This window comes from Melanerpes formicivorus, unplaced genomic scaffold (genome assembly GCF_026170545.1).
Source record: "Melanerpes formicivorus ecotype bairdi unplaced genomic scaffold, bMelFor1.0.p_v2 SCAF_67, whole genome shotgun sequence".
In the NCBI taxonomy this organism is placed as follows: domain Eukaryota; kingdom Metazoa; phylum Chordata; class Aves; order Piciformes; family Picidae; genus Melanerpes; species Melanerpes formicivorus.
Window position 1 is genome coordinate 368,939 of NW_027142419.1, and position 27,007 is coordinate 395,945.

The 27,007-nt window shown below is 53.0% G+C and overlaps 2 protein-coding genes across 2 annotated transcripts in view; both read left to right on the top strand.

Moving 5' to 3' along the window:
- Window positions 1–111: 111 nt before the first annotated feature.
- On the top strand, window positions 112–24,174 carry EMC1 (ER membrane protein complex subunit 1). Its single transcript, XM_068162716.1, has 23 exons — window positions 112–214; window positions 371–495; window positions 763–828; window positions 1,434–1,527; window positions 1,980–2,108; window positions 2,843–2,969; window positions 3,660–3,809; window positions 4,482–4,649; window positions 5,543–5,614; window positions 6,421–6,480; window positions 6,716–6,838; window positions 7,990–8,086; window positions 8,749–8,865; window positions 10,931–11,130; window positions 12,337–12,486; window positions 15,440–15,601; window positions 15,866–15,985; window positions 17,395–17,532; window positions 18,706–18,879; window positions 20,065–20,275; window positions 21,067–21,151; window positions 21,618–21,747; window positions 23,143–24,174. The coding sequence occupies exons 1-23, from the start codon at window positions 132–134 to the stop codon at window positions 23,320–23,322; spliced, it is 2,961 nt and encodes a 986-aa protein (XP_068018817.1). The 5' UTR covers window positions 112–131; the 3' UTR covers window positions 23,323–24,174.
- A 290-nt stretch (window positions 24,175–24,464) lies between these two features.
- The window catches only part of UBR4 (ubiquitin protein ligase E3 component n-recognin 4), a 179,782-nt gene continuing 177,239 nt past the window's right edge, over window positions 24,465–27,007 (top strand). The window contains 1 exon segment of the mRNA XM_068162717.1: window positions 24,465–24,640. Coding sequence (XP_068018818.1) covers window positions 24,504–24,640 — 137 coding nt within the window. The 5' untranslated portion in view covers window positions 24,465–24,503.

The window sequence follows — 27,007 nt, forward strand, 5'->3', positions numbered from 1 at the left end:
GGCGTGCGGGCTGCTGGGAACGCTCGCGGCTGCCCCGCGCGGTGCCTGCTGCCGCCCCGCAGTGCTCAGGCGGGAGTCCCGCGCAGGCGGCGCCGCGGGCAGCCCCGAAGCGCTAAGGCCCCCGGGACGCTATGGCGGCTGGTGTGTGGGCGCTGCTGCTGCTGCTGCCCCCGGCGACTGCAGTCTATGAGGACCAAGTGGGCAAGTTCGACTGGTGAGTGCTGGGGGAAAGCTGGGGCGCCCCCACCGAGCCGAGGTCCTGCAAGCAGACCCTGGGCCAGCCGTGCTGCCTCCTGCTGCAGCTACCCGGCAGGCCTTCGCCCTTTGCCTCGTTGTGCTGCTTCACCTCCCCTCGCTTTTCCTCTCCCAGGAGGCAGCAGTATGTGGGGAAGCTTAAGTTCGCCTCCTTGGAGGCCTCGCAGGGTTCGAAGAAGCTCATCGTTGCCACGGAAAAGAATGTTGTGGCTGCCCTGAACTCCAGGAGCGGTGAAATCTGTGAGTGAATGAGGTTATGTTGTGGGGCAGGTGCGTTTTGCCCTAAAGCTAATGTGGCAAACGAGCTGCACCATGGTTTTCGTTCTAATAATTCAACACTGGGGCTGTTGTTCTGTTAGCCTGAGCAGGTTCTGTCAGCTCTTGCTTAAGGCAGCAGGCTGTTCTGTGCACAGCCTTATTGCCATGGGTAGTCTAGGTTTAAAGATTATAGCGAGCAGATGTCTTTAAAGGAGCAAATTGTGTTCATCCCTAACTTGTTTCCTTCAGTGTGGCGCCATGTGGACAAGGGAACCCCTGAAGGAGTGATAGATGCAATGCTGATCCATGGGCAAGGTGAGGAGGATCACACAATGGCTTGGGTTGGAAGCAACCTTGAAGATCATCCAGTTCCAGCCACCTCTGCCAGGGGCAGGGACACTTCCCATTAGACCAGGCTGCTCAAGGCCTCATCCAGCCTGGCCTTGAACACCTCCAGGGAAGGGGGACACACAGCCTCCTTGGGCAACCTGTGCCAGTGTCTCCCCACCTTCACTGGAAAGAATTTCTTCCTAATCTCCAGTCTAAATCTGCCCTCTCCTGGCTCAAATCCTTTGCCCCTCATCCTGTGATACTATGTGATACTGTGACTCCATGATTTGTACAAAGTCTCTCCTCTAGCCCCCTTCAGGTACTGGAAGGCTGCTCTAAGGTCACTCTGCAGCCTTCTCTTCTCCAGGCTGAGCAACCCCAACTCTTGCAACCTGTCCCCACAGGGGAAAGTGCTTCAGCCCTCTGATCGTTCTCGTGGCCTTTCATAACCATGCAGATGGTGTGGTGGGGGCTTGCAGTTATCTTTGTGGGATCTCAACCATGTGTCAGACAACAAGTTGGATTTGCTGTGGTGCTCTGTGGTCAGCACAAGGCCTGTGTTCACCTCCTCCTCTTCATTTCCTGGGCAGATGCCATCACTGTGTCCAATGCCGGACGCATCCTGCGCTCCTGGGAGACCAACATTGGTGGCTTGAACTGGGAGACATCCCTGGACACTGGCAGGTAGGCTCTTGCCTTTGCACTGTCTGCTGCCCCTGGGAAGGAAGAAACAAGATTCCTGACCTTCTCTGAACTTGCATTATAAGGGAAAATTAAGTTAAGTGTGGGGTTTCTGAAACGAGACCTGGCTGACATCCTTGGGAACACCTGAACCTCACAGTTAAATCCAAGGCTGCTTCTGTTTCTTAGCAACCAATAAGAGGAAAAGATAGATTGTTGTTTTTATGGATGCATTTCCTCCTTAAATACACAGCATGCTCAGCCTGCACCTGGCTTGAGGTGTGTTTGGCTTCCAGCCTCCTCCTCTCAGCTGAAATCAGCAAGGATAAAGGAGGCCCTGAGTTGTACTTCAGGACTGCTGTGAAGTGTTTGAAGATCTTCAAGCAGAGGCCATTTTTGGGTTTTTCCTGGAGGGAGGTAATTCTCTAACTGCCAGTTGCTGACCTGCTGCTTAGCTTCCAGGTGGCTAGCCTGGTGGGGCTGCAGGACGTGGTGAAGTACGTGGCGGTGCTGAAGAAGGCAGCCATCTCTCTTCACTACCTCTCCAATGGGCACCAGAAGTGGGTGGAGCACTTACCAGAGAGGTAAGGGCAGGTCTGGAGTAGAAGTGTAAACTTCTGACAGGCTGCCTTGGAGAGGAAAGGGTGCTGTACCTGCCTTTGGCTTCTGAAAATAGCAGTGTGAGAGAGGATGAGCAGAGGGCTGGAGCACCTCTCCTATGAGGACAGACTGAAGGAGTTGGGGCTGTTCAGTCTGGAGAAGAGAAGGCTCTGAGGTGACCTCATTGTGGCCTTCCAGGATCTGAAGGGGGCTACAGGAAGGGTGGGGAGGGACTGCTCAGGCTCTCAGGTAGTGATAGGACTAGGGGGATTGGAATTCAGTATTCCTAAGGTTGGAAGAGACCTCAAAGATCATGGAGTCCAACCTGTCACCACAGACCTCATGACTAGAGTAGGGAGGACACTACTGCCCACTGCAGGTTTGAACTCAAGACCTTCCCATTAAGGGTCTGATGTACTACCAACCTGAGCCATGAATGAAGCTGGAGGTGGGGAGATTCAGGCTGGAGGGGAGGAGGAAGTTCTTCCCCATGAGAGTGGTGAAGCCCTGGAATGGGTTGTCCAGGGAGGTGGTCGAGGTCCCTTCCCTGGAGGTGTTTAAGCCCAGGCTGGATGAGGCTCTGGCCAGCCTGATGTAGTGTGGGGTGTCCCTGCCCATGGCAGGGGGGTTGGAACTGGCTGATCCTTGTGGTCCCTTCCCACCCTGACTGATTCTATGATCCTATGACAGCGATTCATGGTCACTGCCTCTCTTGCAGTGAGGCTACTCAGTACCAGATGCTGTATTCCCATGGGACTGGGGTGATCCACGTGCTTGGAATTGTTCCCCAGAGCCACTTGACTGTTTTGACATTCAGTGTGGAAGATGGAGAGGTTACCAAACAGGTACTGTTTGATTCTGGGTCCCAAATGCTGCATGTGATGTTAACAGATGGACTTCCTGCTACCTGGGCTGTGCTCTGCAGAGCAATTCATTGTTGTGGTACAGATAAAAGTCTCCTTTCGCTGTGGCATTGCCTGTGGGCCACTAAATGGATTTCACTGCTGAACTTCCTGAAGACAAAACAGAGTTAGGCTTGCAGCTGTTGGTTGAGACCATTCAGTACCATTCCAGTGCCTGAAGGGGGCTGCAAAAAAGCAAGGAAATGACTATTAGCAAGGGCTTGTAGTGACAGGATGAGAGGGAATGGGCTGAAGCTTGAGGAGGGCAGATTTAGATTGGAGATGAGTGAGAAATTCTTTAGAGTGAGGGTGGGGAGACACTGGAACAGGTTGCCCAGGGAGGTTGTGGATGCCCTCCTGCCTGGGAGTGTTGATGGCCAGGCTGGATGAGGCCTTGAGCAACCAGGGCTAGTGGGAGGTGTCCCTGCCCATGGCAGGGGGTTGGAATTGGATGATCTTTAAGGTCTCTTCCAACTCCAACCCTTCCATGATTCTATGAATACAGGAAGTCCCAAGCTGTCAGATAGTTTCTCCCAGGGTCACAGGTAGAAATAATGCTGGTTTGAATTCCTGCTTGTGTCCAAGTTGCTTCTTTGAAGATTTGCTCCACTGACAGTTTGTCTCTCTTGGCAGGTCAGAGTGGCAGCTCCATGGCTGAAGAGCTTAGAGGGCCTGTGTGGTGTGGTGGGGCAGGCAGTGCTGGTCTGTGTGGACATGGACACTCAGTCACTCTACGTCTGCTCCTTGGAGACAGAGCAGGAGATGAAGCAGATCCCCCTGCAGGTGAGAAGTGCTGGAAGAGCCCTGTACAGAGCTCATTCTCTGCTGTCTGACAGCCTGGCAGCACAGGGGGTTCTCCTTTGGGTAGAACTAGAGAATGATGAGAGGTGTTTGGAGGGATGAATTGAAGGAATGGAGAGAGAACTGTCTGTGTAATGATTGCTTCTGGCTGAGCTTAGCTCCAGTGACATCTTTGCTTCTGCTGTCTTAACCCTGACATGGGGAACCCTTTTCCAAGCTTATGTTGCTGCTGATAAAAGAAAAGGGTTGGTTTCAGTGAAGCACAACAGCATCACAGAATACATCTGGGTGGAAGAGGCCTCAAAGGTCATCCAGTCCAGCCCTTGACCCAGCACTGAAGGGTCAACACCAAAGCATGTCCCTAGGTGCCAGGTTCACATGATGCTTGACCACCTCCAGGGCTGGTGACTCCAGCACTGCCCTGGGCAGCCCATTCACAGAATCACCAAGGTTGGATGAGACCTCAAAGATCATCAAGTCCAACCTGTCACCTCAGCCCTCCTGACTAAACCATGGCACCAAGTGCCACTCCAGCCCTTTCAGTGAAGCAATATTTCCCAATATCCAGCCTGAACCTCCCCTGCTGCAGCTTGTAACCATGTCCTCTGCTCCTGCTGCTTGACACCAACACATGCACTTGCCTTTCTTCCACAGTCACTTGACCTGGAGTTTGCTGATGACTTCCAGCCCAGGATATTGGCCACTCAACCCAATGTCATTGGAGCCTCAAGGACTCAGTTCTTCCTGCAGCTCTCTCCAAGCCACTTCTCCCTGCTGCAGTACAAGCAGGGGCTGCTCAGTCACCTTAGGGACTTCCAGCAGGTAACCACAAGAAATGCACTTGTGTGAGTGGGCCAGCTACAGCTTAAAACACTTTAAAACAGGCACACACCTCAGGACTTAGCAGCTTGTTCAGAACACTGAGCTGCTCCTTTCCACTGTTCTCCTGGCTGCAATACTTAAACCTGTTTGATTTCATTTATGCTTAGCTGCTGAAATGTTTTCAGGTGCCAGTGGAAATGTGTTTTGGTGCCAACAGCTGTCAGCCTTGGGGGAGTTTCCTGGTTTTGAGGTGGGCAGAGAGATGGCTGTCAGTGCAGCAGTGCTTTGAGAGATTTGGAGTAGCAAACAAGCTCTAAAGCAGCTCAGCAACACTGGACATGATGGTTCAGAAACCTGTGGCAGATCAACTGTTTGGTCCTGCTCTGGTTGGACCCAAAAATCTCCAGAGGTTCCTTCAAACCCCTAACATCCTGTGACCCTGTGAGCTGTTTCCATCTTTATCAGAAGTGGTTTCACTCTTCACAGACCCCCAGCATGGTAGGGGTTGGAAGGGACCTCTGGAGATCATCCAGTCCAAGCCCCCTGCTAAAGCAGGGCACCCACAGCAGCTTGCCCCGGAGCACAGTGGCCGGGGGGGGGTTGGAAGCTCTCCAGAGGAGACTCCACAACCTCTCTGGGCAGCCTGCTCCAGAGCTCCAGCACCCTCACACCAAACAATTTTCTCCTCCTAAGAGATAGAACACCTGCTAGGTTCTTACAGGAGGTTATTTTCTTGTTTGCTAAACCAATGGAGTTTCATCTGGCTGGGAAGGATGACCTGGCTTACACTCCACTATGGCTGAACTTATTACAGAGCTAGCTGCTTTTTGTGAGGGATTTGGGTGAGTTCTTCTTTGCTTCATCATTTCCTGCTGTTTGTTTTTTCTTTCCAGGCAGCTCTGGTGAGTTTTGCAACAACAGGGGAGAAAACTGTGGCTGCTGTCCTGACCTGCAGGAGTGAGCTGGTGAGGACAACTTGCTTGCTTGCTTGTGACCAGCTCAGCTTTAGTATGGCTGTGCACTGGGGGTGGGTTCCACAAGTGTTATCCTTCACAGGCCCAGGGATGGGGAGTAGCACTGGGTAACAGGAAGTTGCAATTAGCTTCTAAGACATGTGAAGCATCTTGGTTATCTTCAGCTAAAGCTGTCTGTGGGGAGACCTAGGGGAGATCTTTGAGGTCTCTTCCAACCTTATTGATTCTATGATCTTCTGTCTGTACAACTCCCAGGTGGGTGTTGGTCTCTTCTCCCAAGGAGCAGGAGATAGGATAAGAGGAAATGGCCTCAAGCTGTGCTAGAGGAGGTTTAAGCTGGACATGAGGAACAGTTGCCAGGCTCAGGAACAGGCTGCCCAGGGCAGTGGTGGAGTCCTCATCCCTGGAGGGGTTTCACAGCTGCAGAGATGTGGTGCTGAGGGTCATGGTTTAGTGGTGCCCTGGCAGTGTGGGATTAAAGGTTGGGCTGGTGATGATCTTAAAGGTGTCTCCCAACTAAACCAATTCTGTTATGCTCTGCTGTCCTGTGCACAGCCTTGTGTAAGGTGAGTGTGTCACCTGACAATTGGCTCTCCTGAGCTGTTGAGGATTTCACTTCTTGGGGGGGGGTGGCAAACTTAGCAAGGTTTCATTTTGAAGAGGAACAGAGTAGAACAGAGCTGTTCCCTGCCTTTTTTTTCCAGGCTCAAGCTGAGCCTTGTCAGTCACTCCAAACCCTAAATGTTTTTGTATGCTTCCTGGGCTCTGCAGCCTCATGACCTCTTCTTTCATTTCAGAAACCTGGAAGTGCTGAAGGCCTTCATGCTGGAGGTAGTCAGGAGGAGGCCAGGAAGCAGGTACAAAGTGCTCTTGTTCCCAAGAAGTGTGGAAGCTCCTGAGGGTCCATTTCATTCCTTTGTGTGCAGGAGCAGCATGGGAAAGGGGTTGCAGCATCTTTGTAGTGACTGCTGCTTTGCAGCAGCTAATCTGGAAGGACCTTGAAGCCACAGCTCTTGCAGAAGGATTTCCCATGTAGCAGAATTTGCTGTGGCAGTGATGTTTGACTCAGCTCTGTTCTGCCTGTTGTTACAGGACTCCTTGACCTGTTCCAATCAGACCTACAACATTAATCTCTACCTCGTTGAAACTGGACAAAGATTGTTGGACACCACAATTACCTTTACCCTGGAGCAGAGTGGGACTAAGCCACAGCAGGTGAGCACAGTCTTCTCCCAGGCAACCAGCACCAGAACAAGAGGACACAGTCTCAAACTGCACCAGGGGAGGTTTAGGCTGGAGGTGAGGAAGAAGTTCTTTCCAGAATGAGAGATTGGCCATTGGAATGTGCTGCCCAGGGAGGTGGTGGAGTCACCATCACTGGAGGTGTTTAGGAAGAGTCTGGATGGGGTGCTTGGTGCCATGGTTGAGTTGATCAGATGGTGTTGGGTGATAGGTTGGACTTGATGGTCTCAAAGGTCTCTTCCAACCTGGTTAGCTCCATCTCTATCAATCAGCTCCATCTCTATCAATCAGCTCCATCTCTATCAATCAGCTCCATCTCTATCAATCAGCTCCATCTCTATCAATCAGCTCCATCTCTATCAATCAGCTCCATCTCTATCAATCAGCTCCATCTCTATCAATCAGCTCCATCTCTCCCTGTCAGCTCCATCTCCCCCTGTCAGCTCCATCTCTCCCTGTCAGCTCCATCTCTCCCTGTCAGCTCCATCTCTCCCTGTCAGCTCCATCTCTCCCTGTCAGCTCCATCTCTCCCTGTCAGCTCCATCTCTCCCTGTCAGCTCCATCTCTCCCTGTCAGCTCCATCTCTCCCTGTCAGCTCCATCTCTCCCTGTCAGCTCCATCTCTCCCTGTCAGCTCCATCTCTCCCTGTCAGCTCCATCTCTCCCTGTCAGCTCCATCTCTCCCTGTCAGCTCCATCTCTCCCTGTCAGCTCCATCTCTCCCTGTCAGCTCCATCTCTCCCTGTCAGCTCCATCTCTCCCTGTCAGCTCCATCTCTCCCTGTCAGCTCCATCTCTCCCTGTCAGCTCCATCTCTCCCTGTCAGCTCCATCTCTCCCTGTCAGCTCCATCTCTCCCTGTCAGCTCCATCTCTCCCTGTCAGCTCCATCTCTCCCTGTCAGCTCCATCTCTCCCTGTCAGCTCCATCTCTATTTTCCTATCATCCTATTTCAGTTCTGCAGAGCCCTCCCTCCTCTGACTTGATTTCACCTTCAGACCAAGCGAAAGGCATTCTGCAGACACACCAGATTACTGCATCCAACCCCACTCTTTGCCCTTCTTTCACCCTGGAGTTCTGTGTTCTCCAAGGAGGTCATTAACCTCCCTGTTTCCCTCTCTTCCCCCAGCTATACATCCAAGTTTTCCTGAAGAAGGATGACTCAGTGGGCTATCGAGCCTTGGTGCAAACAGAAGACCACATGCTGATGTTCCTCCAGCAGCCAGGTAGCTTACAGCACACACACACGTTGCCACTGTAGGACTAGGGGAAACTCCCAAATGATGATATTTTGCCATTGCTTCCCTTGGGAGTAACAAAATGAGATCTAACTAAGTCCCAGGAATGATTCTGGAGCCTCTTCCACCCCTGGAAGGCATCTCAGTTCTGCAGTTTGCTTGGTGTAGACCAGAGCCAAGTGCCAAGGGTGTTGTGCAGATCTCAACACTTCCTTCTGAAGCAGGAGAGTTTTAAGTCCTGTTGTGAAATCTTCCACAGAGCACCTTCAGAAAAGATCCTCAAGGCAGAGATGTTAATTTGCAGCAAGGGCTGGGAGCTCATGTCTGTGACCTGAACTTTCTAGGGCTGAAAAGGCAGCCAGGCATTCACCCTCTATATCTGTTTTGAATTGACTCAATGGCTGTGAACTCTTAAAACACCAGGCTGCTTTTGCTAACCCTCTGGGGTGTTTGCCAGCAGTGGCTGCAGATCCACAAGGTATTTCACAGAACAGATAATCAGCTGGTGGTAGCCAGAGGCACACCCCCAGTTCTGCATGTTCTTGAGAGTAAGGATTTGCATTGGAAAGGCCACTGGAAGGCTTATCTTGAGTGACCCTCTTCCCAGATATTAAGTTGAGTTTTCCAGTGTTCTGTTCATTCCTTTGCAGGAAAAGTTGTCTGGAGTAGAGAGGAGTCACTGGCAGAAGTGGTAAGCCTGGAGATGGTAGATCTACCTCTGACAGGTGCCCAGGCTGAGCTGGAGGGAGAGTTTGGGAAGAAAGCAGGTAAGCCATAAACTGAACACCATCCCCTTTGTGGGTTTGCTTTTTCTTCTCAGTAGATGTGTTCTCTTCCCTCTTGAGCTGAGAGTCAGGCTTCATGTGTCACTGGTGACAATTAAACTGAGCAGAAACAAACCCACTTCTGTCCAAGCCTTTGAAGCCCAATGCCAAATGCAGGTGGCATGAGTGTGTGGCATTGCCATAGTAAAAAGGCAGCAGCAGTAGGAAGGGTTTTGCCCATGTCTCCATTTCCCTTTGACCCCTTTCTGAAAGACTTCACTTGCAATAGCTTTTTGTCTCTGCTTTCTCTTGTTTTGTTTTGTTTCTTGCTCTCCTGGATGCAGCCATTCAAGGTAACCTCAGACTGCATGCAGTGTTTTCTGATCCCCCCCACTAATGCTTCCTCGTGGAACTTGAGCTCTCCTGCTTGCTTTCCTCAGGGTGTTTTGCTTATTTTGAGGAGCTAAATATAAACCCCAGCTGGGCAGAAGTCAGTGCTTTAGTGTCTCCACTTCAGGGGCTGCTTTTGCTCTGAGCAATGAGTGCAAGGGGAGATACAGACCTTGTAGGTAGGTAAGATTTAAGGGGGGGGGGGGGTTATCAGTAAGCTTTAGGTCTATATCCTCCTTCAGGATCAGTGTAGCAGTGAAAAAGGAAGGTCCTGCAAGGAAAAAGAGCAGTGGAGGAGTTTTACCTTGCCCTCAAAAGACACCAATAAGACTCTGGGAGCTTTCTCTGTTCCTCAGGTACATTTTGAGGCTGAACTGTTCCTACTCTGAGCAAAGCTCTGTAAACCAAATGAAGAGATCTGCTCTGTGATTGGAAGGGTTCTCAAGGACTGGCACAAGCTGCCCAGGGAGGGGGTGGAATCCCCATCCCTGGAGGGGTTTCAGAGCCACAGAGATGTGGTGCTGAGGGACATGGTTTAGCCTCCAGCCTTGGTGGTGTTAAATGATGGTTGGACTGGATGAGCTTAAAGGTGTTTTCCAGCCTAAAGGACTCAGTGATTCTCTGGGTCTGTGCACACAGGCCAGAAATGGAAGTGTCAGAGAGAAATGTCATGCACTGGGCTGTGCAGGCCCAGGTTAAAGGCCTTTTCCAACCAAAATGACTCTGAATATAAAGAAAGAGCTTATGTGCTCTGCAGGAAAGTTTGCTTTGATGGTTAGGGTCATCTTTTGGAAGGAACTGTACCAAAGTGAAGGAGGGGGGGTGCTGATTGACAGCTGCCTAAACATGAGCCAGCAGTGTGCCCAGGGGGCCAGGAAGGCCAAGGGCATCCTGGCCTGCATCAGGAAGAGTGTGGCCAGCAGGAGCAGGGAAGTCCTTGTGCCCTGTGCTCAGCACTGCTTAGGCCACACCTGGAGTCCTGTGTCCAGTTCTGGGCTCCTCAGGTTAGGAAAGAGGTTGAGCTGCTGGAAGGTGTCCAGAGAAGGGCAAGAAAGCTGGGGAGGGGTCTGGAGCACAGCCCTGGGAGGAGAGGCTGAGGGAGCTGGGGTTGCTTAGCCTGGAGAAGAGGAGGCTCAGGGGAGACCTTCTTGCTCTCTCCAACTCCCTGAAGGGAGGCTGTAGCCAGGTGGGGGTTGGTCTCTTCTCCCAAGCAGGCAGTCAGCCCCAGAACAAGAGGACACAGTCTCAAGCTGTGCCAGGGGAAGTTTAGGCTGGAGGGGAGGAGAAAGTTCTTCCCAGAGAGAGTTGTTAGCCATGGGAATGTGCTGCCCAGGGAGGTGGTGGAGTCCCTGTCCCTGGAGATGTTCAAGAGGGGATTGGATGTGGCACTTGGAGCCATGGTTTAATCATGAGGTCTGCGGTGCCAGGTTGGACTTGATGACCTTTGAGGTCTCTTCCAGCCTTGGTGATTCTGTGATTCTGAGGTAACTGCCAGGGCCTGTCACAGAAATGGTAACTGAAGCTCTGCTGTTGTGGGGTGGGAGGCAGAAGCAAAGAACCAGCCTGGGGTTGATGCATGGCAGTGTTCCTTCTGCTGGCTGAGACCATCATTTCAGCGGGGGAGTGGGGCAGGGTGGGTTGGGTTTGCCTTTCATTCCCAGCCTTGGTGCTCCTGCAGATGGCTTGCTGGGCATGTTTCTGAAGCGGCTGTCCTCCCAGCTCATCCTGCTGCAGGCCTGGACTGCTCACCTCTGGAAGATGTTCTACGACGCCAGGAAGCCCCGCAGCCAGATCAGGAACGAGATCAACATCGACAACCTGGCCAGGGACGAGTTCAACCTCCAGAAGATGATGGTGATGGTCACTGCTTCGGGCAAGGTGAGGAGGTCAGGGCAGGGATCTCTGCCTGTAGTGAGAGTCTCAGCTCCGAATTTCCACCCCTGTTTTTAGCCAGGCTTAGGGCAGAATGGTAGGATGGGATGGGATGGAGTAGGGTAGGGTAGGGTGGGATGGAGTAGGGTAGGGTAGGGTAGAATGGGGTAGGGTAGGGTAGGGTAGGGCAGAATGGAATAGGGTAGGGTAGGGCAGAATGGAATAGGGTAGGGTAGGGCAGAATGGAGTAGGGTAGGGCAAGGCAGAATAGGGTAGAATAGGATAGGATAGAATAGGATAAAATTAACCAGGTTGGAAGAGACCTTCAAGATCATCAAGTCCAACCTATCACCCAACACCATCTGATCAACTCAACCATGGCACCAAGTGCCTCAGCCAGGCTACTCTTAAACACCTCCAGTGATGGTGACTCCACCACCTCCCTGGGCAGCACATTCCCATGGCCAATCTCTCTTGCTGGGAAGAATTTCTTCCTAACATCCAGCCTAAACTTCCCCTGGCACAGCTTGAGACTGTGTCCTCTTGTTCTGGGGCTGGCTGCCTGCCTGGGAGAAGAGACCAACCCCCACCTGGCTCCAACCTCCCTTCAGTGAGTTGCAGAGAGCAAGAAGGTCTCCCCTGAGCCTCCTCTTCTCCAAGCTAAGCAACCCCAGCTCCCTCAGCCTCTCCTCCCAGGGCTGTGCTCCAGACCCCTCCCCAGCTTTCTTACCCTTGTCTGGACACCTTCCAGCATCTCAACATCTTTCCTAACCTGAGGAGCTCAGAACTGGACACAGGACTCAAGGTGTGGCCAGAAAGATGGGCAGAAAGTTTTGTAGTAGCTTTGGAGAGGATCTAAGACTCTTCTTGATCTGTCATATCCTGAGGAAAGATGTAGTAACAGGACAAGAGGGAATGGGTTGAAGCCTGAGGAGGGGAGATTGAGACTGGAAATGAGCAAGAAATTCTTTCCAGTGAGGAAAAATACTGGCACAGGTTGCCCAGGGAGGTTGTGGATGTCCTCTCCCTGTAGGTGTTCAAGGCCAGGATGGATGTGGCCTTGAGCAACCTGGGCTAGTGGGAGGTGTCCCTGCTCATGGCAGGGGATTGGAACTGGATGATCTTGAAGGTCTCTTCCAACCCAAAGCATTCTATGAATCTGTGAATGTGGGAGATGTCTTATTCTGAGCTTTCCTGTGTCTCTTTCCTCAGCTTTTTGGCATTGAAAGCAGCTCTGGCACCATCCTGTGGAAGCAGTATCTCAGGAATGTGAGGCCAAGCTCCTCCTTCAAGCTGATGGTCCAAAGAACAACAGCTCATTTCCCACACCCTCCACAGTGTACCTTGCTTGTGAAGGACAAGGTGAGTCCCTATCCACACTGAGCAGGTTCAGAAGAGGGACAGAGGAAGTCTGCCCCTTGAAGGGGTGAAGGCAAAAAAGATCTTGGGTGTATCATCTGGTTACCCACAGGAGCAGAGTGAGAGCTGAAGGGAAGCAGACACAAAACCCTGACTGAAACGAAGGCTGCTCATTTGGAAGCCTTTTATTGAAACAGAGGAAATAATTCCATCCAGATTCTTTGGTCCTGTGAGTTAAATCCTGGGTAGCTAGGTGACAATGGCTGCCCTTCAGCTAGCTGCAGGCTGTTTTCTGCCCCAGACCTGAGGAGGAGATGGTACTGTGTTGAGACTACCTCAGCAGTTGGCCCCTGGGATTTCAAGCCACGAGCACTGTGTTGTGGCACAGAGTGGCTCTGGTAGAGAAATGTGGGATGGAGCCTCTGCATGTCCAAAGAATGGTTTGAGGGTGGAGTGGCTGAATCCAGGGCACACCCTGCATTGTATAACTATGTTCCATATATTCCTGAAGAGCTGAGTAAGGAGTTGGTAAATTAGGGCTCCCAGAGTTTACAAGCCCAGTGCCAGAGCCACCAGTGAAGGAAAGGAAATCATCACCTGTCCCTGTGGAAGCAGAACAGGGTTATACTAACAGCACCAAGCTGAAAGCATCAAGATGCCTGCAGCACTGAAGGCTCTGGCCCAGGCTGGAAGGAAATCCATTTCTCCCTTCTTCAGCTCCAAACCTAAAGCAGCAAAAGGAGGACTTGTTCCTGAGAGATTTTTACACAGTGGTTCTTTTTGTGTTGAGCTAAAGAGGTCTTCTGGGGTTTTTTTGTTTGTAAAGTCAAGGCCAACAAGCAGCAGGTAGGAAATCAGGTTGGGTTTTCCAGCTTAGGAGTTCCTGAGTTTTCCAGCTTAGGAGTTCCTGAGTTTTCCATTTTAGGAAGGGGTTTGTAGCTTAGGAGTTCCTGAGTTTTCCATCTTAGGAAGGGGTTTGCAGCTTAGGAAGGGCTTTGCAGTTGAGGAATTCCTGAGTTTTCCAACTTAGGGAGGGCTTTCTATCTTAGGAAGGGGTTTGCAGCTTAGGAATTCCTGAGTTTTCCAGCTTAGGAAGGGCTTTCCAATGTAGGAAGAGGTTTGCAGCTTAGGAATTCCTGAGTTTTCCAGCTTAGGAAGGGCTTTCCAGCTTAAGAAGAGGCTTGCACCTTAGGAATTCCAGAGTTTTCCACCTTAGGAAGGGGTGTCCAGCTTAGGAAGAGGTTTTCCAGCTTAGGAAAGGGTTTGCAGCTTAGGAAGGGTTTTCCAGCTCAGGAATTCCTGAGTTTTCCATCTTAGGAAGGGGTTTGCAGTTTAGGAAGGGGTTTTCCAGCTTAGGAATTGCTGAGTTTTCCATCTTAGGGAGGACTTTCCAATGTAGGAAGGGGTTTGCAGCTTAGGAATTCCTGAGTTTTCCATCTTAGGAAGGGGTTTGCAGCTTAGGAATTCCTGAGTTTTCCACCTTAGGAAGGGGTTTGCAGCTTAGGAAGGGCTTTCCAGCTTAGGAGTTCCTGAGTTTTCCATCTTAGGGAAGGCTTTCCAATGTAGGAAGGGGTTTGCAGCTTAGGAATTCCCGAGTTTTCCATTTTAGGGAGGGCTTTCTGATGTAGGAAGAGTTTTCTAGCTTAGGAATTCCTGAGTTTTCCAATTTAGGAAGGGCTTTCCAATTTAGGAAGGGGTTTGTAGCTCAGGAAGAGTTTTCCAGCTTAGGAATTCCTGAGTTTTCCACCTTTGGAAGTGCTTTCCATCTCAGGAATTCCTAATTTTTTCATCTTAGGAAGGGGTTTGCAGCTTAGGAAGAGTTTTCCAGCTCAGGAATTCCTGAGTTTTCCATCTTAGGAAGGGTTTTCCAGCTTAGGAAGGGTTTTCCAGCTTAGGAGTTGCTGAGTTTTCCATCTTAGGAAGGGGTTTGCAGCTTAGGAAGGGTTTTCCAGCTTAGGAGTTGCTGAGTTTTCCATCTTAGGAAGAGGTTTGCAGTTTAGGAAGGGCTTTCCACCTTAGGAAGAGGCTTGCAGCTTAGGAAGGGTTTTCCATCTTAGGAAGGGTTTTCCAGTTTAGGAATTCCTGAGTTTTCCATCTTAGGAAGGGGTTTGCAGCTTAGGAAGGGTTTTCCAGCTTAGGAGTTCCTGAGTTTTCCATCTTGGGGAGGGCTTTCCAATGTAGGAAGGGGTTTGCATCTTAGGAATTCCTAATTTTTCCACCTTAGGAAGGGGCTTGCAGCTTAGGAAGAGTTTTCCAGCACAGGAATTCCTGAGTTTTCCAGCTTAGGAAGAGGTTTGCAGTTTAGGAAGGGCTTTCCACCTTAGGAAGAGGCTTGCAGCTTAGGAAGGGTTTTCCAGCTTAGGAATTCCTGAGTTTTCCAGCTTAGGAAGAGCTTTCCAGCTTAGGAATTCCTGAGTTTTCCAGCTTAGGAAGAGCTTTCCAGCTTAGGAATTCCTGAGTTTTCCAGCTTAGGAAGGGCTTTCCAGCTTAGGAAGAGGCTTGCAGCTTAGGAATTCCAGAGTTTTCCACCTTAGGAAGGGGTTTGCAGCTTAGGAAGGGTTTTCCAGCTCAGGAATTCCTGAGTTTTCTATCTTAGGAAGGGGTTTGCAGCTTAGGAAGAGTTTTCCAGCTCAGGAATTCCTGAGTTTTCCATTTTAGGAAGAACTTTCCAGCTTAGGAAGGGCTTTCCAGTTTAGGAAGAGGCTTGCAGCTTAGGAATTCCAGAGTTTTCCACCTTAGGAAGGGGTTTCCAGCTTAGGAAGGGTTTTCCATCTTAGGAATTCCTGAGTTTTCCAGCTTAGGAAGAGCTTTCCACCTTAGGAAGAGGCTTGCAGCTTAGGAATTCCAGAGTTTTCCACCTTAGGAAGAGGCTTGCAGCTTAGGAAGGGTTTTCCAGCTCAGGAACTCCTGAGTTTCCCAGCTCAGGAAGCGTTTTGCATCTCTCCTTTGCCTTTAGGAAACCAAAATGAGCTTCCTGTACGTCTTCAACCCCATCTTTGGGAAGAGAAGTCAAGTGGCTCCCCCCGTTTTGAAGCGTCCAATTCTCCAGACGTTGCTTCTGCCCATTATGGACCAAGACTATGCCAAAGTGCTGCTCTTGATTGATGATGAGTACAAGGTGAATTGCTTTGCCTGGAGGCAGCTGTCTTCAGCATCTCATTAATGGTTCCCCTCCCTTGTGGAGCAAGGTGGGAAAGAAAAATGCTGTCGGGTCACATTTCAGCCAAACCAGTGAGGTGATTCTGGTTAAGCCAAGCCTCATCCTGATAAACATGTTTGACATAATCTTTCTGTGTTGGGTCTGGGTTTTTTTTCCCCCCTCCCCCCTCTCCTTCTGTGTGTGAGTTGGTTTGCAGTGTGTGTTCCAATTCTTCTTTTCCAGGTCACACCTTTCCCAGCAACTAAAAATGTCCTTCGCCAGTTGGAAGAAATAGCTCATTCTATCTTCTTCTATCTAGTGGATGCTGAGCAGGGAAAGCTCTCTGGGTTCAGGCTGAAAAAGGTAGGGGAAAAACTCCTCACAGTCTAAGTGACATCACTTCCCTAAGTGTCCTCTGGAGAATCAGAGAGTCACAGAATCTTTTTGCTTGGGAAGGGTCGTGGAGTCCAACTGTTCTCTAACTCTGCCAAGCCTGGGGCTGAACCATAGACCTGAGTCATAGAATGGTCAGGGTTGGAAGGGACCTCAAGGCTCAGCCAGCTCCAACCCCCCTGCCATGGGCAGGGACACCTCACACTCCAGCAGGTTGCTCACAGCCACATCTAGCCTGGCTGCAAACACCTCCAGCAAGGAGGCTTCCACCACCTCCCTGGGCAACCTGTGCCAGGCTCTCACCACCCTCCTGGGGAACAACTTCTTCCTCACAGCCAATCTCAATCTCCCCACTTCTAGTTTTGCTCCATCCCCCCCAGTCCTATCCCTCTCTGACACCCTCAAAAGTCCCTCCCCAGCTTTCTTGGAGCCCCCTGCAGATCCTGGAAGGCCACAATTAGGTCTCCTGGGAGCCTTCTCTTCTCCAGCCTGCACAACCCCAACTCCCTCAGCCTGTCCTCACAGCAGAGGAGCTCCATCTCTCTGCTCCTCCTCGTGGCCCTTCTCTGGACACCTTCCAGCACCTCCAGATCCTTCCTGGCACAGAGGCTCCAGACCTGGCCCCAGGGCTCCAGCTGTGGTCTCAGCAGAGTGGAGCAGAGGGGCAGAATCCCCTCCCTGGCCCTGCTGGCTATGCTTCTCTTCCTGCAGCCCAGGATGTGGCCCTCAGTACCACATCTCTGTGGCTTTGAAACCCCTGCCAGTGATGGGGATGCAAGCACCTCCCTGGGCAGCCTGTTCCAGTCTGAGAACCCTTCCAGTCAAAGAGCAAATCTGTTCATTTGGCTCACAAGAGTTTTGCTCAGGACAGAAATAGCTCAGCCTCCAAATGTGCCTGAGGAACCTTAAACATTGAAAAGTGGAATGGGATGGGATGGGATGGAATGGGATGGACTGGACCTCAGAGATCATTGAGTCCAACCTATCACCCAGCACCATCTGATCAACTAAACCATGGCACCAAGTGCCTCAGCCAGGCTCTTCTAAAACCCCTCCAGGGATGGGGACTCCACCACCTCCCTGGGCAGCACATTCCCATGGCCAATCTCTCTTTCTGCGAAGAACCTCTTCCTCACCTCCAGCCTAAACCTCCCCTGGCACAGCTTGAGACTCTGTCCTCTTATTCTCTTGGTGGTTGCCTGGGAGCAGAGACCAACCCCCAGCTGGCTCCAACCTCCCTTCAGGGAGTTGCAGACAGCAAGAAGGTCTCCTGACAGCTCCCAGTGTCTTACTGGGGGCGTTGGTGCCTTTTGAGGGCAAGGTAAAAACTTTTCCTGACTTTTAACTCTTCCACCACTGTGTTTGGTGCTTTCTTGCAGGACCTGACGACAGAGGAGAGCTGGGAGGTGGTCATCCCTACGGAGGTGCAGAGGATCGTGGCAGTGAAAGGGAAGAGGTCCAACGAGCACGTGCACTCCCAGGGCCGCGTCATGGGGGACCGCAGCGTTCTCTATAAGGTGCCCTGCCAGCTTCTGCTTGACTTCACAGTATCACAGTATCACTAAGGCTGGAAGAGAACTTGAGGATCATCCAGTCCAACCTATAAACACAGACCCCATGACTAGACCATGGCACCAAGTGCCACATCCAATCCCCTCTGGAACACCTCCAGGGATGGGGACTCCACCACCTCCCTGGGCAGCACATCCCAATGACGAATGACTCACTCAGTGAAGAACTTTCTCCTCACCTCCAGTCTAAACCTCCCCTGGCGCAGCTTGAGACTGTGTCCTCTTGTTCTGGTGCTGGTTGCCTGGGAGAAGAGACCAACCCCTTCCCGGCTACAACCACCTTTCAGGCACCTGCTGCTCTACCCTGCAAGGAGGGGGCTCCAGAAACACATCCAACAAAGTGCACTTGTGACTGGCTGCCAGGCAAGGGGGAGCTGGGGTTGCTGGGTGACAGCAGCTGAACAGGAGCCAGCAGTGTGCCCAGGGGGCCAAGAAGGCCAATGGCATCCTGGCCTGCAGCAGGAAGAGTGTGGCCAGCAGGAGCAGGAATGTCCTTGTGCCCTGTGCTCAGCACTGCTTAGGCTACACCTGGAGTCCTGTGTCTAGCTCTGGGCTCCTCAGATTAGGAAGGAGGTTGAGCTGCTGGAAGGTGTCCAGAGAAGGGCAAGAAAGCTGGGGAGGGGTCTGGAGCACAGCCCTGGGAGGAGAGGCTGAGGGAGCTGGGGTTGCTTAGCCTGGAGAAGAAGAGGCTCAGGGGAGACCTTCTTGCTCTCTCCAACTCCCTGCAGGGAGGTTGGAGCCAGGTGGGGGTTGGTTTCTTCTCCCAGGCAGCCAGCCCCAGAACAAGAGGACACAGTCTCAGGCTGCACCAGGGGAGGTTCAGGCTGGAGGTCAGGAGGAAGTTTTACACAGAGAGAGTGATTGCCCATTGGAATGGGCTGCCTGGGGAGGTGGTGGAGTCACCATCACTGGAGGTGTTCAGGAGGAGACTTGACAGGGTGCTTGGTGCCATGGGTTAGTTGATTAGGTGGTGTTGGATGATGGGTTGGACTTGATGATCTTGAAGGTCTCTTCCAACCTGTTCTGTTCTGTTCTGTTCCCTCAGGTGGTAAACAGGGTGCCTGTGGTACTGAAGTTGAGATCTCAGTTGGGTTTTTTCTCTCCCTCTTTATTCCCTAGTCCTTGAACCCCAACCTGCTCGCTGTGGTGACGGAGAGCACAGACACGCACCACGAGCGCACGTTCATCGGCATATACCTGATTGACGGAGTCACAGGCAGGATCATCCACTCCTCAGTGCAGAAGAAAGCAAAGGGACCTGTCCACATGGTTCACTCAGAGAACTGGGTGGTGGTAAGTTTAGTCTCACCTCGTTCTTTGTGTTGGAGAGGTGGGGGCTGAACCTGTAGGGAGGAGACTTTGCCCTCCAGGGCAGTGAGGCTGGGGAGAGGCCTCGAGCACAGGCACTATGAGGAGAGGCTGAGGGAGCTGGGGTGGTTTAGCCTGGAGAAGGGGAGGCTCAGGGGAGACCTTCTTGCTCTCTTGCTCTACCTGAAGAGAGGTTGTAGCCTGGTGGGGCTTGATCTCTTCTCACAAGCAACCAGAACAAGAGGACACAGTCTCAAGCTGTGCCAGGGGGAGTTTAGGCTGGAGGTGAGGAGAAAGTTCTTCACAGAGAGAGTTGTTAGCCATTGGAATGTACTGCCCAGGGAGGTGGTGGAGTCCCCATCCCTGGAGGTGTTCAAAAAGGGATTGGATGTGGCACTTGGAGCCATGGTTTGGTTGTCAGGAGATGTTGGGTGCCAGGTTGGACTTGCTGCTCTCTGAGGTCTCTTCCAACCTTACTGATTCTATGATTCTATAGAGTCCAACCATCAACCCAACACCACCATGGCTGCTAAACCATGTCCCAGAGTGCCATGTCCACATGTTTTCTGTACACCTCCAGGGATGGGGACTCCACCACCTCCCTGGGCAGCCTGTTCCAATGCCTGACCACCCTTGCAGAAGAGAAATTGCTCCTCATATCCAACCTAACCCTCCCCTGGCACAACTTCAGGCCATTTCCTCTTGTTCCATCACCTGATCCTATGGAGGAGGCCAACCCCCACCTGGCTTCAGCCTATTTCAGGAAGTTATAAAGAGCAGTGAGGTCTCCCTTCAGCCTCCTTTTCTCCAGGCTCAACACCCCCAGTTCCCTCAGCTGCTCCTCCTGACCCTTCACCAGCTTTGTTGCCCTTCTCTGGAACTGTGCCAGCACCCCAATGTCCTTCTTAGAGTGAGAGTCTGAAAACTGAAGGCAATATTCGAGGTGTGGCCTCAGCAGTGCCACAGTGGACAATCCCTGTCCTCCTCCTGCTGCCCACACCATTGCTGATCCAGGCCAGGCTGCTGGTGGCTTCCTTGGCTACCTGAGCACACTGCTGGCTCATCTTCAGCCAGCTGTCAACCAGCACCCTCAGGTCCTGCTCTGCCAGGCAGCTTTTGACCGTTGTCTGTGGTTTCCTGCTACCTCTTGTCCCTGCTTCTCTCTCTCAGTACCAGTACTGGAACACGAAGGCTCGGCGGAACGAGTTCACTGTGCTGGAGCTGTATGAGGGCACAGAGCAGTACAATGCCACAGCCTACAGCTCCCTCGACCGCCCCATCCTGCCTCAGGTCCTCCAGCAGTCTTACATCTTCCCTTCTGCCATCAGTGCCATGGAGGCCACCATCACCGAGCGAGGCATCACCAGCCGGCACCTGCTCGGTAAGGCTGCGCTGCTCCGTTCTCAGCCATAGAATGGCTCAGGTTGGCAGGGAGACCTCAGAGATCATCTGCTCCAGCCCCCCTGCCATGGGAGTATTTGGCTGTTCAGGCATCACTTCATAACCTCCTGGACACCACATCCTTGCTTTAGCTTTTCAGCACTGGAGTGTTGGGCACCGTCCTCATTCATTCACAGATCCATAGAATGGGTTGGGTTGGAAGGGACCCTAAAGATCAGCCACTTCCAAGCTCCCTGCCAAGCAGGGACACCTCCCACCAGCCCAGCTTGCTCAAGGCCTCATCCAACCTGGCCTTGAACACCTCCAGGGAAGGGGCATCCCCAGCCTCTCCAGGCTGCCCATGCCAGAGTCTCACCACCCTCACACTGAAGAACTTCTTCCCCAGCTCCACTCTAACCCTGCTCTCCCTCAGCTTCAAACCATTCCTCCTTGCCCTGTCTCCAGACACCCTCATGGAAAGTCCCTCTGCAGCCTTCCTGCAGGCTGTCTTCAGGTATTGGAAGGCAGCTCTAAGGTCCCCCTGGAATCTTCTCTTCTCCATGTTGAACAACCCCAGCTGCCTCAGCCTGTCCTCACAGCAGAGGTGCTCGTGAATGTCTTTGGCACATCCGCCAGCCAAGTGTGGCACAGAAAGTGCAACTCACCCCCAAAAGTCCTGCACTGGACCTGCTGGCAGGTTCATGTATAAGCAGCAGGAGAGTCTTTATGTTAGGAGTTCAAACCTGCTGTCAGAAATGGCCATTTTCAAGCTGTGTCTCTTGTGATGCACAGTTGGGCTTCCCTCTGGGGCCATCCTCTCCCTCCCAAAGGCTCTGCTGGATCCTCGCCGCCCAGAGATCCCCACGGAGCAAAGCAGGTGAGGAATGTTCTGTCACAGCTCTTCCTGGGAGGCTTGGAAGAGGGATGGATGTTGTGTGTGGCAGGGTAATGTGGAGCAGAACAGCTCAGCCTGGGCAGGTTCAGGGCAAGCCTTGCCTAAGATCAGGTGAGGTTGCTTAGGTGGTGCTTTGTGCCAAGGGAGGAATTCTGTCTGGGATGCAGCAGCTCTTGGGAGGTGGGCAAAGCCAGGCTGTTGTCTGCACAACCCTCTCCAGTTTTCAGAGTTACACTGCTTTGACAACTTTAGAAGCCTACAAGAAGGCTGCTGCAGTGTGGCCTGACCCAGCTGGCCCCTTTGACCTTCATCCTGCAGCAAAACTCAATCTGCCTTGGGAAAAGCTTGCTGGTTTAGGGCAGCTACTGCTGATCCCATTGAGAAACACAGGTGGTGGCCTCCAGGTCCTGTTTCACTGGGGTTGAATTCCTCTTCAAATGCCTTTCAGGGAAGAGAACCTGATTCCATACTCCCCTGACGTGCAGATCCACGCTGAGAGGTTTATCAACTACAATCAAACCATATCCCGAATGAGAGGGATTTACACAGCCCCCTCTGGCCTAGAGTCCACTTGTTTGGTGAGTGCAGGGTGGTGGCTTCAGTGTCTGACTGTGGGGTGTGTTGGTAGAGCAGCATGGTGCTGCAGCATGTGCCAGGGAGGTTTGTAACTTCTGGTAATGTGGCTGTTCACCCCTTAATCGTTTCTGCTCCTAGTCACAGCTACAGACCTGAGCCAATCACTTCTGATGTGTTTGGTGGTGTAGAATGGGAGTCACAGAATGGTTTGGGTTGGAGGGGACCTTAAAGGTTATTTAGTTCCAACCCTGCCCTGTTGTGGGCAGGGACATCTCCTCTAACACCAGGTTGCTCAAGGCCTCATCCAATTTTTGCTGGGGTTGCTTAGCCTGGAGATGAGGAGGCTCAGGGGAGACCTTATTGCTGTCTACAACTACCTGAAGGGAGGTTGTAGCCAGGTAGGGGTTGGTCTCTTCTTCTGGGTGTCCAGCACCAGAACAAGAGGCCACAGTCTCAAGCTGCACCAGGGGAGGTTTAGGCTGGATGTTAGGAAGAAGTTCTTCATAGAAAGAGAGATTGGCCATGGGAATGTGCTGCCCAGGGAGGTGGTGGAGTCCCCATCCCTGGAGGTGTTTAGGAAGAGCTTGGATGAGGCACTTGGTGCCATGGTTGAGTTGATCAGATGGTGCTGGGTGAGAGGTTGGATTTGATGATCTCAAAGCTCTTTTCCAACCTGGTTAATTCTATGCTATTCTAACCTGGATTTGAACACTTGGAGCCTCCACAGCTTCTGTGGGCAGCCTGTTCCACTTATCATGCAATCATTAAGGTTCAAAAGGATGTCTAAGGTCAAGTCCAGCCACCAACCCACCACCACCATGGCCACTAAACCATGTCTCCAGTGTCATGTCAGCATGTTTCTTGAACACCTCCAGGGATGGTGACTCCACCAGCTGCCTGGGCAGCCTGTTCCAATGCCTGACCACTCTTGCAGCAAAGAAATTCTTCCTCATGTCCAACCTCAACTTCCCCTGGCACAACTTGAGGCTGTTTCCTTTTGTCCTAACCCTAGCTACCCTACTGACCTGAAGGGAGGTTGTAGCTAGGTGGGGGTTGGTCTCTTCTCCCAGGCAATCAGCACAAGAGGACACAGTCTCAAGCTGTGCCAGGGGAAGTTTAGGCTGGAGGTGAGGAGAAAGTTCTTCCCAGAGAGAGTTGTTAGCTGTTGGAATGTGCTGCCCAGGGAGGTGGTGGAGTCCCCATCCCTGGAAGTGTTCAGGAGGGGATTGGACATGGCACTTGGTGCCATGGTTTAGTAGTCATAAGGTGTTGGGTGACAGCTTGGACTTGATGACCCCTGAGGTCTTTTCCAGCCTTATTGATTCTATGGCACCCACCTCAGTGCACCCTCCTTAAGCTCAGAGCTTCATTAATAGCTCACGATCTTACCTCTTCAGGTGGTCGCCTATGGCTTGGACATCTACCAGACAAGAGTGTACCCATCAAAGCAGTTTGATGTGCTGAAAGATGACTACGACTACGTGCTGATCAGCAGCGTGCTCTTCGGGCTGGTGTTCGCCACGATGATCACCAAGAGACTGGCTCAGGTCAAGCTGCTCAACCGCGCCTGGCGCTAAGGCTGCGAGGCCAAGGCTGCAGAGCGTGCCTGAGAGCTGGGCAGGCTGAAGAGCTGCCACCCTGCAGTGCTGCCACCCTGCAGTGCTGCTGGGTTTGGTTAGAAGTTCCACCTTGGGTGACTGAGGGGTGCAAAAACCTACTGAACATTTTTGCTGGAAGACGTTAAGGAGGAAGTCTGCTAACACAACTCTCTGCCTCCCAGTGAGAAGGGATGGAAAAGAGACATCAACCTGTTATGACTCACAAAGAACTCTCTGAAACCTCTGTTAAAGCCCTCAAATCTGCTCTCTCCCCAGTGACACTGCAGAGGAGAGTAAGGACAGGTGGCTGCTCGCTCCTCACTGCTCCGTGCCAGCCAGATTCAGTGCCTGGGTGAGAGGAGGATGGAGGAGTTGTCATCTGCTGGGCTTTGAATGCTGGGCTTGATGCTGTGTGAACAAGGCCTGAGGAGAGGATGTGGGTCATAGCATTGGGAAGGTTAGAAAGTGGGTGGGTGTTGGTGAGAAATGGCCTCATGGGGTCTCCTTAATTAGACTGCAGGGCTGGGGGAGGAATTTGAAGGGCAACTCTCTCCCAGGCTCTTTATTTATTATGGTGGTGATGTTAATTCCTTCCTGGTTTTTTTTTTTTATTGGACCTGCATGTGCTGTACAACACGGGGGTTGGCCTGGTGCAGGAGTGAAGAACCCAGCACCCTTTCCCCTCCAGATCCTCGTGGTTAACTCCTCGTAGATGGATTTCAGTTGTCACAATGACGTGTCTCAGCAATTGATAAGCCCCCTGAGAGGCCGTGTCCCGTCAGCCACCTCCCCCCTGTGCAGAACGCCTCAATAAAAGCCGCGTGCTGAAGAGCTGTGACTGTTTGAGGGTTTGTTTTCGCCTTTTTCGGGTACTCGAAGCACTGCCCCTAGGGCAGCTCCCGGGGCTTGGGTACCGCGCATGCGCCGCGCTCCCGCCAGACGAGGCTCCCTCGCGGCGCATGCACCGCCTGCAAAGTTGCTGACTCATGTACTGCGCACGCGCCTAGGCCGGGCCCTCCGTCTCCTCCAATCAGGAGGCGCCATGCGCGCGTGGCCCTGAGGTCACTTCCTGTCTCGCCGCGCGTTGGGGGGGAGGCGCTTCCGGCCCCGCCGTCCCCCCTCCGCCGCCGCGGCCCCCCCTCACCCAGCGGAGCGGCAAGATGGCGGCGGCGGGCGGCGGCGCGGGGGCCGCGGCGGAGCCGGGCTGGGAAGTAGCGGTGCGGCCGCTGCTCTCCGCTTCCTACTCGGCCTTCGAGATGAAGGAGCTCCCTCAGCTGCTCGCCTCGGTTATCGAGAGGTGAGGGCTCACCTGCCGGGGGCGGCGCGGGCCCTGCCTCCCTTAGTGCCGTTCCCCTAGGGCGGGTGACCGGCGGCGAGCGGTCCGTTAGAGTTAGTTCTGAGTAAGGACCCCCCGCGCTGGTTCCGGCGGTGGCCGGGGCGGGGTGCGGCTGGGCGGGGTGGCGGCGGGGAGCCGGGCACGGGGCAGCGGAGGGGCCGGGCGGGCGACCGGCGCCTCCTGGGGAAAAAAAGGGAGCCCCGAGCAGCGTCCGGGCAGTTACTCACGCCCAGCCGCTCCCCGCTCAGCCCGGCGACTGGGAGGCTCTCGGGGTGGTGCCCTTGGGACCTAATAAGCGGGGACGAGGATGCACGCCCGGCTCCCGGCGCTGGCTGCCGCTCGGCCACCAGCGAGAGCGCCTTTGACAGTTCGCCAGCCGGGAGCCTTCGGGACTGTTCCGCGGGGTTCGCTTTTGTCCCAGCGCCTTACGGGGTCGCAGGCTGTGCGCTGAGAGCTGTCGTCTCACTTGGCCTGGCTCCGGGGCGGGCATGGGGCGGCAGCGGCTTCCCCTTAGGAGCCTCCCGGTGAAAGGCAGCTCGGGTTTTCAGGAGAAATAAAGCCGGAGCGAATCAGCTCTGCCTGTTCTGAACCCGGAAGGTTAGGCTCGAGAGCATGAGAGCTCTCCTTGGAGCTGTTTAATCTAACTCAGAGCTTCTTTGGTGACCTAAAACACCAGGTATGAGTGCCACGGCGTTCTGCTCAGCTGCAGAGATAGAGTCCTGGCCACAGTAAGTTGTTAGGAAATAGAAACCAAGCTCTGCACTAAGGGAGGTAATAGAATCAGGCTTTGTGCTGTGTAGGAAGTCTTTCTGCCCTGTGCTCAGCACTGGTTAGGCCACACCTGGAGTCCTGTGTCCAGTTCTGGGCTCCTCAATTTAAGAAGGACATTGAGAGACTTGAAGGTGTCCAGAGAAGGGCAACAAGGCTGGGGAGGGGTCTGGGGCACAGCCCTGGGAGGAGAGGCTGAGGGAGCTGGGGTTGCTTAGCCTGGAGAAGAGGAGGCTCAGGGGAGACCTTCTTGCTCTCTCCAACTCCCTGCAGGGAGGTTACAGTTTCACAGGATCACAAAGCTTGGAAGAGACCTCAAAGATTGAGTCCAACCTGTCACCACAGACCTCATGACTAAACCATGGCCCCAAGTGCCACATCCAATCCCCTCTTGAACCCCTCCAGGGCTGGGGACTCCACCACCTCCCTGGGCAGCACATCCCAATGGCTAACAACTCTCTCTGGGAAGAACTTTCTCCTCACCTCCAGCCTAAAACTCCCCAGGCACAGCTTGAGACTGTGTCCTCTTGTTCTGGTGCTGATTGCCTGGGAGGTTGTAGCCAGGTGGGGGTTGGTCTCTTCTCCCAGACAGGCAGCCAGCTCCAGAACAAGGGGACACAGTCTCAAGCTGTGCCAGGGGAGGTTTAGGCTGGAGGTGAGGAGAAAGTTCTTCCCAGGGAGAGTTGTTAACCACTGGAATGTGCTGCCCAGGGAGGTGGTGGAGTCCCCATCCCTGGAGGTGTTCCAGAGGGGCTTGGATGTGGCACTTGGAGCCATGGTTTAGCTGTCAGGAGGTGCTGGGTGCCAGGTTGGCCTTGCTGAGCTCTGAGCTCTTTTCCAACCATTCTGTGGTTGCTCAGCAGAGAATGGCTGAGTGCACAAAGAGCAGACACTTCCAGTTAGCTCTGTGTGCCTCTGCCCATGGAGCTGTGATTCCCTGGAATCCTGCCTGTGCTCAGGTTTGGGCAGTCTGGAGGCCAACCTTTCCTGTAGGGACCATTTCATCTTTGCTTGTCCTTGCAGAGCTCTGCTGTTGCTTGCCCAAAGCTCATTGTTGGGGTGTGTAGGGGGAAGGGTGTCACAGAAACACTGAAGTGGATGTGCTTGGCTTGGGGAGAGGGCTGTGTCCCCTCTGTTAGTATCATAGTATCATTCAGGGTTGGAAGGGACCACAAGGATCATCTAGTTCCAACCCCCCTGCCATGGGCAGGCAATGGTTCCATCTGGAGACAGCAGTTTGTTGCCTGAAGTGGCACTGCCCTGAGGTGTGAGTTGTGTGCCTGCTGCTGACTGCACTTCACACCCAGCAGGGGCTGATGTGGGCACAAGGCCTGTGGAGGCTTGCAGGGCTCTGATTTCATGCCTTGGTATATGAGATGTGGCAAATCAGAGAGGGAGAAGCTGGGATGCATTTGTGTGTGGAGCTCTGCTCTCCTGTGCTGAGCAGATGACCTGGCTTTGGATTCCTAATCTCAAATATTTGATCTCTTCCACTCATTTCCAGAAGGGGGTTGGTGGCCCTGGTGGTGAGGCTGTTTGCTGACACCAGCCCCCAAAGGC